Source organism: Cetorhinus maximus, chromosome 6 (assembly GCF_964194155.1).
Source record: "Cetorhinus maximus chromosome 6, sCetMax3.hap1.1, whole genome shotgun sequence".
NCBI classification, from domain to species: Eukaryota; Metazoa; Chordata; class Chondrichthyes; order Lamniformes; family Cetorhinidae; genus Cetorhinus; species Cetorhinus maximus.
The window spans coordinates 20,393,054-20,409,252 of NC_135884.1; the positions used below are offsets into that span (position 1 = coordinate 20,393,054).

Genomic DNA, 16,199 nt, shown 5'->3' on the forward strand with positions numbered 1-16,199 from the left:
TTCCATCTCATGCAGCATCTGTGCCTGTCCAACACGAGGCTCCGCTCTCTTTCGATTTCAACAACCATGGTCATGCTCAAGTATTTGGACAGCTCCCCCGTCCTTTCCACCCCAGTCACCCATGCCCTTTCCCGCATCACTGTCAACCCCCCGACATTGCCTTCCACCTCCGCACTGACCTCCGCGACCTCCTCCTTCCCATCCCCAGGGTCCATGTCTGCCTCCAAGACCCCACCAACCACCCTCGCTGTCCCTTCTACCGCTATTGATGCACCCTCAGCCTCCCACCCTACTGGTTTGCTCTGCCCACTCTCACACTCACCAACACGCTAATACGCCTACCCTCAGTTCACTCCCCAGGGGGCAGTCATTGACTGCACAGACCCATGCCTTGCACATTCACCTGGACATCCCCCTCCCCTTACTCCCTCCTCCACCCTTACCCCCTCCTCTCCCCAGACACCTTCCCCCCTCCGCACTCCCTCCTACCCCGGGCTCTTTCCCCTCTGAACTCCCTCCCTTACACCTTCTTGCCCCCTTGCTGCATTCTCCCCCATTTCACCCTCCTCCCCCAGTACTCCTCCTCCCCCCTCCCAACCTCACACCCCTGGCACCTTTGTGCCCCCCTCCCAACCTCACCTCCCCGGTACACCTTCCTTTCTCAGTCACACCTAGACCTTCCTCTCCCACACTACCTTGGTACACTTCCTCTCCACCCCACCCTTTCACCTTTCATCAGTAGCAGCCCATGGCCAAGACCGTGAAGTTCCGAAGCAGACCCGATCATCAACGGAGATCTCCCACCTTCTGAGAGCTACTTCACGGCGCAGCCATGTCCATGAGAATCCACCCTGCATGTGATGCACGTGTTCTTCCAGGGTCCGGGAGCTGTAGGACTCCAGAAACTTCTTCTTGGATGTCCACAGCCTGAGCAAGGCCCTAAAGGTGACTCCTGAAATCTGCACGTCTCACTTGTCCAGATGTGTTCTGGGCCAGCGTGTTTTTCCGCTGGCATAGCAGTAAATTGGGTGTCAGGGGATGATTCCAGTTGGGCCTTACTTTGCATCCCATTGCCGGGATCCAAATCGGGTTCACATCGACCTCCAGCAGGATTCATGTTCCACCATGGCAGACACCATCGGATGATCCTACTGTGATTTCACGCCGGCACGAAACTGATTTCTGCCCCTCACACCAAATTGCACCCCCTCCGCCCACCATGACACCTGCCGGCAATGGGACCCGACCATTGTCTGTCAGGTATGATTCCGTGAGTATGACTGTATCAGGCTGTTGCTTGACTAGTCTGTGGGGCAGCTCTCCCAATTTTGGCACAAGCCCCCAGATGTTAGTCAGGAGGACTTTACAGGTCGACAGGACTGGGTGTGCTGTTTTTGTTTCCAGTGCCTAGGTCAATGCCAGGTGGTCCGCCTGGTTCCATTCCTTTTAGACTTCATAGTGGTTTGATACAACTGAATGGCTTGCTAGGCCATTTCAAAGGGAATTTAAGAGTCAGCCATATTGCTGTGGGTCTCGAGTCACATGTCTGCCAGACCAGGTGAGGATGCCAGATTTCATTTCCCCTAAAGGACATTAGTGGATGAGATTTTTTTTTACGACAATTGACAATGGTTTCATGGTCACCATTAGACTAGCTTTTAATTCCAGATTTATTAATTGAATTTAAATTCCACTAGTTGCCATGGTGGCATTTGAACCCGTGTCCCCAGAGCATTAGCCTAGGCATCTGGATTACTGGTCCAGTTACATTACCACTATGCCACCACCTCCCTGATGTTACGATCTGGCATGCACTGGATGTGGAAGTAGCTAAATTGCTCCTGCTCACAGCTGGCACAGGCTTAATAGGCTGAATGGCCTTCTCCATGCTGCAACCATTCTGTGATTCTAACGGATGTTGAAAAACTACCAATCATTTTTGAAAGGATTTCACTCAGGGAGGTATAAAAGTTGGATTTAGTTGACCTTGAAAGCATACTTGTGAAAAGGGCTTCAAAAAGGTGCACTGCACTATAACAGGTAGAAGGCTCAAAATGGTCAGGTTACTGCACTTGACTACTGAATCTAAGTGCTTCTCCCATTCTGGGACACTTGCAAGCATTCTCTTCAACTGATCTCACAAATCAATTAAGAAGGAAAGAAAACCCAAAACTATTATTTAAAAAGGGTGCAAGGGATGGAACCAAATAATTATAGGCCAGTCAGTCTGACTTCTGTGGGCAAATTATTAGAATCAATTCTGATAGACAGGATAAACTGTCACTTAGAACTAGGAATGAATTAATCAAGAATAGTCAGCATGGTTTTGTTAGGGGAAGGCTGTGCTTACTAATTGAATATTTTGAGGAAGTAACAAGGAGGATTGAGAGTAGTGCAGTGAATGTTGTCTACATGGGTTTTAGTAAGCCATTTGTCAAGGTCCCACATGGTAGATTGGTCAAAAAAGTAAAAGCCCATGGGATACAGTGGAAAGTGGTGAGTTGGATTCAAAGTTAGCTCAGCAACAGGAAACATAAGGTAATGGTTGATGGGTGTTTTTGTGAATGGAAAATGGTTTCCAGTGGCGTTCCACAGGGGTCAATGTTGGGTCCCTTGCTGTTTGTTGTATATATTAATGATTTAGAATTAAATGTGGGTGGCATGATTGGGAAATTTGCAGATGACACAAAAATTGGCCATGTAGTTGATAGTGAAAAGGATAGCTGTTGTCTCCAGAATGATATCAATGGTTTGGTTGAGTGGGTGGAAAAGTGGCAGATGGAATTCAATCCAGAGAAGTGTGGGGTAATGCATTTGGGGAGGGCAAACACAGCAAGGGAATACACAATAAATGGAAGGATATTGGGAGGGGTAAAGGAAGTGAGATCTTGGTGTGCATGTTCACAGGTCCCTAAAGGTGGCAGGACAGGTGGATAAGGTAGTAAATAAAGCATATGGAATGCATTCTTTTATTGGACGAGGTATAGAATACAAAAGCAGGGTGTAATGATAGAACTGTATAAACGCTGGTTAGGTCACAGCTATAATTTTGTATACAGTTCTGGTTGCCATATTACAGGAAGGACATAATTGCTCTGGAGAGAGTACAGAGGAGATTTACAAGAATGTTGCCAGGGCATGAAAATTGCAGTTATGAGGAAAGATTGAATAGGCTAGGGTTGTTTTCCTTGGATCAGGGGTGATCTGATTGAGGTGTACAAAATTATGAGGGGCATAGATACAGTTGACAGAGATGCCCTGTTTCCCCTAGCAGAGAAGTCAATTACCAGGGGGCACAGATTTAAGGTGATTGATAGAAGGATTAGAGGGGACATGAGGAAAAACTTCTTCACCCAGAGGGTGGTGGGTGATTGGAATCACTGTCTGGCTTGGTGATGGAGGTAGAAACCCTCAGCTCATTTAAAAGGCACCTGGATCTGCACCTAAAGTGCTAAACTGCAAGGCTACTGACCAGATACTGGAAGATGGGATTAAAATGGACAGCTAGTTTATTTTTTATTTTTCGGCTGGAGCAGACATGATGGGCTGAATGGCCTCTTTCTGTGCTGTAACTTTTCTATGGCTCCATAGTAGTGCTCCATGAGGCTGCTACCAGGAAGATATGCATATATATTTCTTTCAGATGGAAACGAGGTTGTTCTTGAACTAGAAAATGCTTCCTGTAAACTTTAATTACTAATTAAATAGGATTTTTTCCTTTTTACCATCGCTTTGTTGTTGTTCCTCCCAGCTCCCATTTGGACCCCTTTTGACCCACCTATGCTGAGAATGGTAAGAAAAGCCAATTGCAAAGGCCAAGTTTTGGGTTAATTTAGAGAATCAGTCCAAGATTTCACTAGTATTCATTGGTTTGCAAGTTATTATTCATCTGTAAGCCTTGACAGTGAACTGTTACATCATGAGAAGATATCAAAGTCAAACACAAGTCATACAAGGACATTTCTAGCAAAGGTTGCAGATAGTCAAACTGATTTTTTATTTGTTCATGGGGTGGTTTGACCAGTACCTATTACCCATTGCTACGTGCCCTCGAGAAGATGGTAAGTCACCTTCTTGAACTATTTCTGACTGTGAGATGTAGATACTCCCACTGTGCTGTTAGATGGAGAGTTCCAGAATGTTAACCCAGCGACGTTGAAGGAACGGTAATATATTTCCAAGTTCCTAGTTGATTGTTCCCATTTTAAGTCAAGAATTACAATAACATTAACAATTTGTATTTATATAGCACATTTAACTTAGTAAAACGTCCAAGGATGCTTCACAGGAGTGTCTTTAAACAAAATTTGCCACACGTGCCTCCTACAGAAAGTGAAGAAGGGAGGTGGGGAAATGTTAAGTTGGGAATTCCAGAGCTTAGTGCCATCGCAGCTAAATGCACGGCTGCCAATGGTAGAGTGATTAAAATTGGGGATGTTCAAGAAGCCAGAATTGGAGGAGCACAGATATCTCAGAGGGTTGTGGGACTGGAAGAAAGATAGGGAGGGATGAGGCTATGAAGGAATTTGAAAACCAGGATGAGAATTTTAAAACTGAGGCGTGCTTAACTGGAAGCCAATGTAAGTCAATGAGCATAGGAGTGATGGGTGAGCAGGCCTTGGTGCAAGTAAGGACATGGGCAGCAGGGTTTCAAATGACCTCAAGTTTACGGAGGGCAGAACATGGAAAGTCAGCCAGGAGTAAGTTGTAATAGTCAAGTCTAGAAGCAACAAAACCATAGGTGCCAGTTTCAGCAGCGGATGAATTCAGGCAGGGGTGATGCCAGATGATGTTTCAGAGGTGGAAACAGGTAGCCTTAGCAATGGTGGCGATAAAAGGTAGGAAGCTCATTTCGGAGGTTGTAAACAGTCTAGTTCAGTCATGTGGAAACTGACGCTCTATTTCGGTGATTATCCTACTGAGAAACAACATGTAGATGAGAAACAGAAGGTAGCCAATGGTAGACCCTTGGGATAGCAAAGGTAACAGTGCAGGAGCAGGAAGAGAAACCATTGCAGGTGATTTACTGGCTATGCTTGGATAGGTAAGAATGAATCCAGGCGAATACTGTCCCAAGCAGCTAGACGACGGTGGAAAGGCATTGGATGATGGTGTGATCAACCATGTCAAAGGCAATGACAGGTTGAGAAAGTCGAGGAGGGATAGTTTGCCTTTGTCACAGTCACATGAAATGTTATTTAACCTTCAGCCATTTTGGTACTACAGCAGGGGTGGAAACCTAACTAACCTAGGGAAACTAAAGCAAATTACAGCACCCCAGCCAATACATCAGCTAATTCACCACAGACAAGAGACCAAATCAAGGATCTTCTTGGTCGAGATGGTCAGCTACTGATTGGACAAATCCAATATTTTTGTACTTCTAGTATACATGGAAGCATAGAATCTGATTTATTCAGCCATGCTGAAATCATTTGAGTACCCCTGCAGTCCTTAGTAAAAAATTATAGTAATCAAATATCTCTCAATTTTTGACTTTTAATGAAAAAAGGACACATTTATCAACTTCAATATTTAATCTTTTAATATTTGTAATAAATTTGGTGGGTTACTAATAATGCTTTTTCTTTTCTTCTCAGCGCTTAATTTTACTCTGATATGTCCTACAACCGATACTACAAACCCAAACCATCTGACATATATACGGCTTGAGAAAAATAAGCTGAGGCGCCCTTTCAATACATATGCATATATCTATGTCTGCTTCCCTCATCTTCGAAATTTAGATTTTGGTGAACAGGATCCTGTACCAATTGTTGAAACCCAAGGAGTCCCTGGACTGTTTGGAATACCAGTGTCACCACCTGATGGAGAACCAGAAAGTCTCATCAATTACTAACTATAATCTGTGTAACAAACTAATAATGGTTTTTGAAGTAAAGTATGAAATAATTGTGCATCCCACCTACCTATTATATAATTGGTCCAAGCCACGTAAACAAAACAAGTGTCATAATGTTCTTCCCTCCACTGTCAGATTTTTTTTTCACAAAATTCATCGACAAAAAAAATGTCAAACTTTTATAAAAAGCCATTGTGGGCTAAGGCAAGTAGCCCACAAACTGCCATTTATATAACTGTGATTTGAAGTGAAAATCAACAAAAACTTTTTCTTAATGTCAAGTTGGAAAATGCACTTATGGAGGAGATAAAAAAGGGAAACATTTGGCTGTATCAGATGGGACACCAAAAGAAAAAGACACCGTTTTAAAGTCAACTGGACCACTACATTGCAAGACTTATCAAGAAACAATATTGGTTACACTATTGAACATAACCATGAACTAGACCATCCCACAAGAAAGGAACTTCACTGTTGGGACGTGCCAACATTGATGGCCATAGGAAAGCACACAAAATTAGCCAATTACACACATATTATACTTTTCCTGTTGTAATTTGACAAGTCATCAACACCCAGGTTACAAAAATGATCTTGATATACACTTTCATTCAAGGAAAGACTGATTGTGGGCTAAAGTGAGGGCAGGGACCCTCTTACACGTAAATGTAAAGTAGAAGGGAGGGGTGGGCATCATAGCATAATATGAAGGAGAAGACCCAGTCGCAGAGAATGAATGTTCAACATCATACTCGCTTGCCTCCAGTAAAAGACCACAAACTCAATCTTCATTCACTAAAAGTCAGGTCTTAGCCACCACTTTATCCAATAGTCTGCTCCAAATTTCAAACATCATGCTTGTCCTTTACATTAGCAAACACCAGTCCTCCGTTCACTTTATCCACGCAAACATTCTCAGCATCCACATATCTCTCTAACTGTACAGTACAGTATTCAACTGCAATCAATATGTATATGATAATGTTATGTTAATATGCCTGCTTTGAAAGAAAATCACATTTACTAAACAAATCTTTTGTGTGGAAGAAGTCTGAGCAAATATCAAAATTAAAATGTCAACTTCTTGCAGATGAGAAGTATTTTCTGATCAAAAGGCACTTAAATGTATTTAGGTTCCTCCTTCTTGCACCACACATTTTTACCCCGTGTTTTTATAAACTTTTAGACAAATCACTCTTATAAATGCCATACTTAACAATGGTTATAACTCAGAACTCAAAAGAAAGAGTCCTCTGAAGCAATCTAAATCAGCAGTAACTTTCCATATGATCGTGTACTCACCGTTGCTCAGATTTCAATTGACAATAGCTTTGTGTTATTTTTATTAAGCTTATTTTTTTGAAATACTGTATGCAAGTAGGATAAATTTTAAGGTCATGCTAAAGCTGATCCTTTGTCTGCAAAATGTAGAAAAATTGTAGAATTTACATATGCTTGTTTTCATGCGCAACTGTGCTAATATCTTTATTTAAATGTATTACATATTTTCAAATAGCTTACTTACGATATATTATCGACCAAGTAGCAGATTCTTGTCTTCTTTAAGATGGAAGATTCATCTTCACTTTTCTTCAAGCATTTTTATTTCACTAAATAAATATCATGTATAGCAGAGACATTAATATTTCACAGACTACATCTTGTCTTTATTGAGTAAAATTATTTGGGTGGAAAATACACCAGGAACCCAGTGTTGTATCAAGAGATATTTCACAGGTCTCCTGAATAATCCCAGCCTCAGCATATTATGACTGAATACATTGAAGATTCTGATACACAACAGCCATCAAAATATATGTTCTTTTAAATTTAATGGAGAGAAAATCCTTAGTATTTCTAGCCCAAGGAAACCTTCTCTCTGTTTCCTTTCCTTTGAACATTTGCTTTTGCACATGAACGTGTGGGATGTTAGCACTAGTACATAGACTTGTAGGAAACCCATTCGGCATAGAGTATAATTGGGTTGTATACTCCAATATAGTGAATGTAAATCTTTCCATTTCAGTGACCCAGTGTCAGCATAAAGGATTCCTACATTAGGTATGATACAGCAAGATACAGAATAAAGCTCCCTTCTGCTCCTGCCAATGGTGTGTCTCAGCCCCAACTGCAGAACAACAGACTCCTACTGCACCTGTATGACATTATTCCTCACAAGCCTGTGGCCTCTCAGTTTGCCAATTAGTGCTGGAATAGGGACAGTTTTCTGCTCTAGGACCATATCCACTAGGAATTGGATCAATCTGCCAAGCTCATTTCACATTTGTAACCAGCAGATAGAAGATTTTCAACATGGATATGAATGCAGGCCCCAGAAGTGAAAGACCATTGTCCATTACATCACCTAGTTTTCTTGTTGGAGTTATCTGTATAGCAAGACAGAAGTAGTCTTTCCACATCTAATTTTGGATGCTCCTGTATAAGACCAGATGAGCGTCCTTGGGAATTAGCACTCTTACTTCTCGGTCAAAATGTTGCTGTTTCCAACTCCAAGTCAGGCCTTATGCAGATAGTCAAGGCTAACACAGTGGTGCATTTTTGATGGAATACTACATTGACACAAAGCACTATTCTTTAGATAGAAACATAAAAAATAGGAGCAGGGGTAGGCATTCAGCCCTTCACGTCTGCTCTGTCATTCATTATGATCATGGCTGATCATCCAACTCAATAGCCTGCTCCTGTTTTCTCCCCATATCCTTTGATCCCTTTCGCCCCAAGAGCTATATCTAACTCCCCCTTGAAAACATACAATGTTTTGGCCTCAACTACTTTCTGTTGTAGCGAATTCCACAGGCTCACTAATCTCTGGGTGAAGAAATTTCTCCTCATCTCAATGGAACATTCAACAGAGCTCCCACCAGTCTATTCCAGTGGTTCTGATGGACTTTAAAGATTCTGAAGCACAATTCAAGAAGTTGGGGGTGGGGAAGGAATCTTGTGTTCTGACCAACGTTTTTCCTTTAATCACCAATAAGTTGTGTATCTCATTGTTCTTTTTGGGCAATATTTACGTTGTGTTTCTTTGCAGAACAATTTGTACACTCTGAAGTAACTCATTGTATGTACAGCGCTTTGGGACGATTCTGAGAAACATAAAGCACTATATATGTATAGATCCAAATCTGACATTCATTTTAATTAAGCCAAACCAAGCAATTTGCCACATGAAAAGAGGAATTCACCCTAGGCTATTTCTACACACATTTCAAAACTACACTGTTGAAAGCTTGATTACAGATGAGCCACTACCTTTGCTGGAATGGCAGATTAGACAGGGAGATCCAAGAAATGACAACTTAATAAACTTGCAGGTATATATTATTTTCACATCCATGTCATTATGCACTAACCATACAAAACACAAGGACTGTCAATGTTCATCAGTAAAAATGAAGGATCAAGAAATAAAATATACACTCATCACTATGAATATACAAAATGACACATATGTAACAGTGATTTCAAAGTTGTAATCTTTCTGCATAACTCATTATCATTCCATCACATTTTGTTTTTTTAATGTGATCATTTTTCCATGAAATAGATTTGGGAATAAGTTGAGTTTGCGTTTTTAGAAAATAAAGGTTTAAAATGTCACCAACAGAGGGATTCTTGAGGCGTTAATAAGCTATCTGCTGCAGATGTCTCCACAATGTTCAGGAGTATTAAGCAATTCATTATTTTGTCTTAGATAGCCAAATTAATTTTCACAATGATTGTGGCAAAGACTATTCTATTCACGACCCCTATGCTCCCTAGTGTCAAAATTAACAAAATGATCGGGGAGCAGTTATGCTTTGAACTAAGAGCACTCCCTAGTCCAGAGCTGAAGCTAAAATGCATGAGTACATTTTTTGCAGTTGGAACTTAATTTAGAAGAAAATATAATGACTTAAACAAGGTAGACTATGGAGCGACAGGTTCCTTGTTGTCACTTCCCCCTCCCATTTTCGAAAGGAGAAGAATAGGATGGAATTTACTTTGACCATTACTCATTTGCCATCTGTAGACAAAGTAGGTAAATGATCCCTATCTGCCCTTGCCTTGCTAAGAGTTTCTCAGTCTGCTTTTGGAAACATTAGAAAAGCATATGTGAGTGTACAAGTACAAAGCATGATATCGAGTCCATATCACAGCAAAGTCTTAGTGTTACTCCCATGGGTTACACTGATGTAGAATTATATATTTGGCAGTACGGGCACACTCCTGAATCAAAGACGCTTGGACTGCTTGTGAGAGTGACCAGGCCTCAATTTTAACCTGACAACCTGAGGGGAGGGGGGCAGGCAGAGTTGGAGATAAATATAGGAGTGCATCCCCAAAATGGTGTGCAAGTCGTTTCAAGAGTGTCCGTTCACTGATATATTTAAATTGTGCTCCCACAGTTCAATTGGGAGCTTGATTCAAAATTCACTACTGTTGTGTAGGTTTCCTAGGAATTGAAGAATTCAGCAGTGAAAGGGATGTGGGAACTGCCGGCTCCATAAATTAAGTGTCGTTTGCAGCACTTCTTGTGGATCAGGAGTCGTCCTTCCAAACCCTTCATCAGGCCTTCAGTCTTACCCCTGCCAATCACAGCTTCCCTCTTGCCCTCTCCTGATCAATGCTCTCCTCCCCCACTATCCACACCCTACAGCCCTGCAGGCTTTCTCTCCCTTCAGTCCCATGGTACTATCCCTTCCCTGCCTTGAAGGGCTGCTGTCCTTCGCCCCACTTCCGACCAAGCTGCAATGACCAACATCCCTCCACCCTGCCCTCACAAACACTGACGGCCTCTCTCCTCTATCCACCTACTGGGGACTATCCCTGGGGGCCTCTCACCTCTTGCTTTCCCTCCTAAACACTGACCACGCTGTCAATTTGGGCAGCAGCCAGGCGGGAAAGAGATAAAAACACTATATTGAGCTTCTGCAGATGTCCCTGGCCTTGCCAAGTTCTTTGGAGGATTGCACGATATCTTTCCCTTTCAACAACCCCCTTAACTCCCTCCCCCACACTTAGTTGTTACTTACTTGGGTCTTAACCTCCTACTGATTCCTCCTGACTCGCAGACACATTAAGGACAGGTGGCAAGGTCAGAGGCTGCCTCATTCTGTTGCACTCCTTTCTTCTCCCTCTGTTCCCTTAAATAAGATTATGGTCACTATACTTTTTTTTCAAAAAAATTAGAATAAGGAAACTCACTGCTGTGCAACTTTCAGAGATTAGAATATTCACATTTTCTAATTGCTAACAAAACACAAATAAGATAATTGGAGGCCTTCTGTGGCTTTGAAATTCAGATTGTGCACTTTTTGAAAGATAATCAAATTCGCAATGAGAAAATACACTTTCAGCATTGTGGAACATATAACAAATCTATAACAAGCGTGTATACTTATTTTGTCTACACATATGGAACCTTTTTTAAAAACTAGACCCATACAACAAATTCCAGCACTTTTTCAATTAATTTTGACAAAGATTTTAACAGGTGAGATGGGAGTGGTGATGGCTGGGGCAGGACATGAGGTGGGGCAGGACACGAGGTGGGGCAGGGCACGAGGTGGGGCAGGGCATGAGGTGGGGCAGGGCACGAGGTGGGGCAGGGCAAGTGGGGCACCGCGGGCAGGGCTGGCCGAGGCATGGCAGGATGGGGTATGGCAGGGCACAGAGCGGGTAGGTAGGGCAAGGCGGCTGGGGAATGATCAGGTGGGGCAGGTAATGACAGGCTAGGATGCAGCAGGTTGTCAGGGGAATTTTTTTAAAAAGTAGGTTGTCCACATGAACTTCCTTTCTGTCAATCATACTTCCTGTGTCATATTGTTAACACAGAACCTCAGTATGTGGTCATATGGTCATTTGGTTTTACAGCACAGAAAGAGGCCCTTCGGCCCATTGTGTCCACGCTGGTCATCAAGCCCCTACCTACTCTAATCCTATTTTCTAGCACTTGGCCTGTAGTCTTGTATGCTGTGGCGTTTTAAGTGTTCATCTAAATACTTCTTAAATGTTGTGAGGTTCCCACCTCTACCACCCTTTCAGGCAGTGAGTTCCAGACACCCTCCACCCTCTGGCTGAAAATATTTTTCCTCAAAACCCCTCTAAACCTCCTGCCCCTTACCTTAAATCTATACCCCCTGGTTATGACCCCTCCACTAGGGGAAAAGTTTCTTCCTATCTACCCTATCCATGCACCTCATAATTTGGTACACCTCAATCAGGTCCCCCCTCAGCCTTTTCTGCTCTAAGGAAAACAACCCAGCCTATCTCGCCTCTCTTCATAGCTGAAACGCTCCAGCCCTGGCAACATCCTGGTGAATCTCATTTGCACCCTCTCTAGTGCAATCACACCGTTCCTATAGCATGTCGACCAGAACTGCACACAGTACTCCAGATGTGGTCTAACTAACGTTTTATCAAGCTCCATCATAACCTCCCTGCTCTTGTATTCAATGGTGAATATATAAATGCAAAAGAAGCAAACCGTATGGAAACCTTGCAATGGAGCCTGTACTGGCCCCGCCTGGGAGGGAGTGGCCAATGCCACGGCTGGCATCTCCCCAGTCACCACAGCCTCATCAGATGCCACAGTCACTAGCAGAGGGGTGGAGGATCTGCTGCCGTCATCAAGAGCGCCCTGAGAGGAGCCTGCAGAGATGACAAGCAGCTTGTGTGCCAAGGTGATGTTGCTCTGGACCTCCCTGCTCAGCATTGTTGGACGGGCACCTAGCTGGGATACTGGGTGCCTCATCCATCTCCCACACTGGCACTAACCACCTGAGGTCATTGCCTGTGTGAGGGCTTGCAGTCCAAGCGCAACCCCAGGAACCACTGATTCTGTTCTTTGGAACTGCCTGTACATGAGAGCCACCACTCTCAATGGAGGAGGCAGCGTGCTCGGCCATGATGGTCAATGTGGTGCTCATGCTCCGCATGGACTCCCCCACAACAGAGACCATGGCCCGCATACCCTCATGGATTTCTGCCAGATCCTCCCGCACATCCCGCTGGATATCCAGCATCTGCCGCCTAATGGACGACTCCAGAGGCTCATCGTCTGCCTTCGACTCAGCATTGTCCCAGTCTCCAGCAGTCCTCCGACTGCCGGCGCCCTGGGCACTCTCTGCTTCCACCTATTCCTCAAGCGAGTGTGAGTGGCCAGTCGCGGGCCAGTTAGCTTGATGTCTGCCCTGGGGAAGGTGTTAGAGTCAACCATTAAAGAGGTTATGGCTGGCCAATTAGAAAAACACAAAGTAATCGGGAAGAGTTAGCATGGTTTTGTGAAAGGGAAATCATTAACCAATTCATTAAAGTTCTTTGAAGGAATACCATGTGCTGTGGATAATGGGAAGCCTATAGATGCCAGAAGGCATCTGATAAGGTGCCACATCAGAGGTTATTGCGGAAAATAAAAGCTCATGGTGTAGGGGGTAGCATACCAGCCTGGATAGAAGATTAGCTGGCTGGCAGAAAAGAGAGTGTGTGTAAATGGGTCTTGTCTGATTGGCAGGATGTGACTAGTGGGGTCTCACAGGGAGTCTGTCCTGGAGTCTCAGCTTTTTACAATTTACATCAATAACTTAGATGAGGGAAGTGAAGGCATGGTAGCTAAATTTGCAGACTACACAAAGGTAGGTAAAGTATATTGTGAAAAAGAGAGGAGAGTTTGCAGACGGGATATAGATAAGTTGAATGAGTGAGCAAAAATCTGGCAGATGGAGTATAATGTGGGAAAATGTGAAGTTGTTCACTTTGGCTGGAAGGGTAAAAAAGCAGAGTATTGCTTAAACGGAGAGCGACTACAGAATTCAGAAGTGCAGAGGAATCTAGGTGTCATAAAAAGTTAGTATGCAGGTACAGCATGTAATCAAGAAGTCTAATGGAATGCTATCCTTCATGCGAGAGTATTGAACATAAAAGTGAGGATGTAATGCTTCAGTTTTACAGGGCATTGGTTAGACCGTATCTCAAATACTATGTGCAGTTCTGGTCTCCTTATTTAAAGAACGTTGTCAATGTGTTGGAGGTGGTTCAGAGGAGGTTTACTAGATTGATATCTGGAATGAGCAGGTTGTCTTGTGAGGATAGGTTGGACAGGTTCGGCTTGTTTCCACTGGAGTTTAGAAGAAAGAGGGGTGGCTTCATTGAAGTATATAAGATGGTCTTGACAGGGTGGATGTGGAAAAGATGTTTCCTCTTGTGGGTGAGTCTAGAACTAGGGGGCACTGTTTTAAAATTAGAAATTGCCCTTATAGGGCAGAGATGAGAAGAATTTTTTTCTCTCAGAGGGTTGAGAGGCTTTGGAACTATGTGCCTCAGAAGGCAGTGGAGCAGGGTCACTGAATATTTTTAAGGCAGAGGTAGATAAATTCTTTTAGGCAAGGGAATGAAAAGTTATTGAGGGTAGATGGGAATGTAGAACTCGAAACACAAAAAGGTCAGCCATGATCTTATTAAATGGCGGAGCAGGCTCGAGAAGTCAAATGGCCCCCTTCTGCTCCTATTTCGTATGTTCATATCTAAAAAGCATGCAAAGACTTCATTAATTGCACATGTAGTATTTATTTACCATTGGCAAGATAAATAAACACTGTGTCGGGAAAATCTATCTCTGTGAGCTTTTAGAAATTCATTGGAGCAATGCATTTTTGCCCATTTCCAGACCCGTGCCCTGTTCTATAGCATCAGAATGCTACAGAAGATCTGCGAGTAAATCACAAGTGACTGCAGCTTTAAGCTGCAGTTATACAGTGCCATTCAGGACCTGTAGGAAATCTCAAAGCACTTCACAGTCAATTGACTACTTATTGAAGTGTAGTCACTGCTTTGTCAGCAAACTAGGCAGACAACTCGCACACAGCAAAGTCCCACAACTGTTGGCTGATGAATAAAAGGACACCAGGAGGAACTAATTCCCTTCCTAAAGGATCTTTTACATCTACCTGAACATGCATATGAGACCCCATTGTATCATCTGAAGTTTCACACTCCACAATGCACTAAAATGTGTTCAAGTGCTGAACTGTGACTTAAATCTGCAATCTACTGACTCAGATGAGAAATCACCAAGTCAAGCTGATAATAGTTCATGACAGAATACATTTGGTGAGATTGCCAATTGTAGACAATACAGCTTTAATTCCTTTCTTACATGTACAACTTTAAAATGAAAATCAACTGTACTTTATTGGCCAAAGTTCAGTGAGGGGTACATTTTTCCAACACACACTTGAAAAAAATGGCAAAATAAAAACAACTCTGTACCAAGTCAACACAGTAGTTTATCACATTTATTATATTTGCATAACACCTCTCAACTGCAAATTCAACAAGATACTTCACTATTTTAATACATATTTCATACGCACTTGATGTTAAAGGCATATGTCAGCCTGACGCTACTTAATTTGAAAAGCAGAAAACCCAGAGGCCCAAATCATTAATCAAAATGAGAGCATAATTTATAGCTGTGTGTGTTATACTTAATGGCTAATTTTAGTAATTCACTAAACCAGCAAAAATTAAGTTCTTAGAAATATTCTTTGAATGAGTTTCTTAAACTATCAGAGAGAAATGTTACACTTGGTATCAATTATTAACTATGTATAATACATAGTTTAGTACACAGTGGTCTGGAAAAGCAGGTATGACACAATGTGGAACTCATTTATTATTCAGACAGAGCATTTTTTTTGCCATTATAAAAATATAATAGAGGAATTTCTTTACCTTTCATTGCCGAAAACATTTCACAAGCTTTGCCAGCTAATCCAAGGCTTCAGATTTTGAGTGCATGTAATAAATCTAATCCTCTAAACTAAATACCCTGTATTACAAAACATAAATTTAACAGCATTAAGCCTGATAAAAGTTTCAAAATCACAAATTCTAAAGATTTATTTTACTTGTAGGTGCTTCAAACTTAACTGAGCTAAAGAAAGAGCAATTCCCCATTTTATCAAAGCAAACCCTGCAAGTAGCACTTTCATGCCAAGAACCTTAGTCTGTTAAACTAACTCAAATATATACAGGAAATACTCTAAATATTGTGACTATGATCCTTTTGCAAGAAGGTCCACAACAAGACAAAAGTCATTACAATTGAAATGACCTAGCCATGCGAGTCAAGATGACCATAAAGTTCCTTTATGCTCTTTTGAAGTTTGTCTGACTGACATAAAAATATTGGGATTTAACATAGAAAATGATCTGCACAGCGAGCTGGCTTGTACCTAACTGCACTAATAGTCTGGACTTTGCCTAGGCTATTTTATATACTTGAAAAGTCAATCAAGCCAAATTTTGTTTGGGAAAAATAGCATTAATTGGG

The 16,199-nt window shown here is 42.3% G+C and overlaps 2 protein-coding genes across 13 annotated transcripts in view; one reads left to right on the forward strand and one right to left on the reverse strand.

The window, feature by feature from the left end:
• Nucleotides 1-7,506, forward strand: part of LOC144681609 (asporin-like) — a 115,343-nt gene extending 107,837 nt beyond the window's left edge. For 6 of the 7 annotated variants that reach the window (XM_078543361.1, XM_078543356.1, XM_078543355.1 and 3 more), the window contains one exon: nt 5,601-7,506. In XM_078543361.1, the coding sequence (XP_078399487.1) occupies nt 5,601-5,860 (260 nt within the window). In that variant the 3' untranslated portion in view covers nt 5,861-7,506. The remainder of the gene's footprint in view (nt 1-5,600) is intronic. The other variant, XR_013576807.1, reaches the window with a different exon arrangement.
• cenpp (centromere protein P) overlaps nt 1-16,199 on the reverse strand; it is a 308,552-nt gene that overhangs the window by 214,324 nt on the left and 78,029 nt on the right. The window lies entirely within an intron of this gene.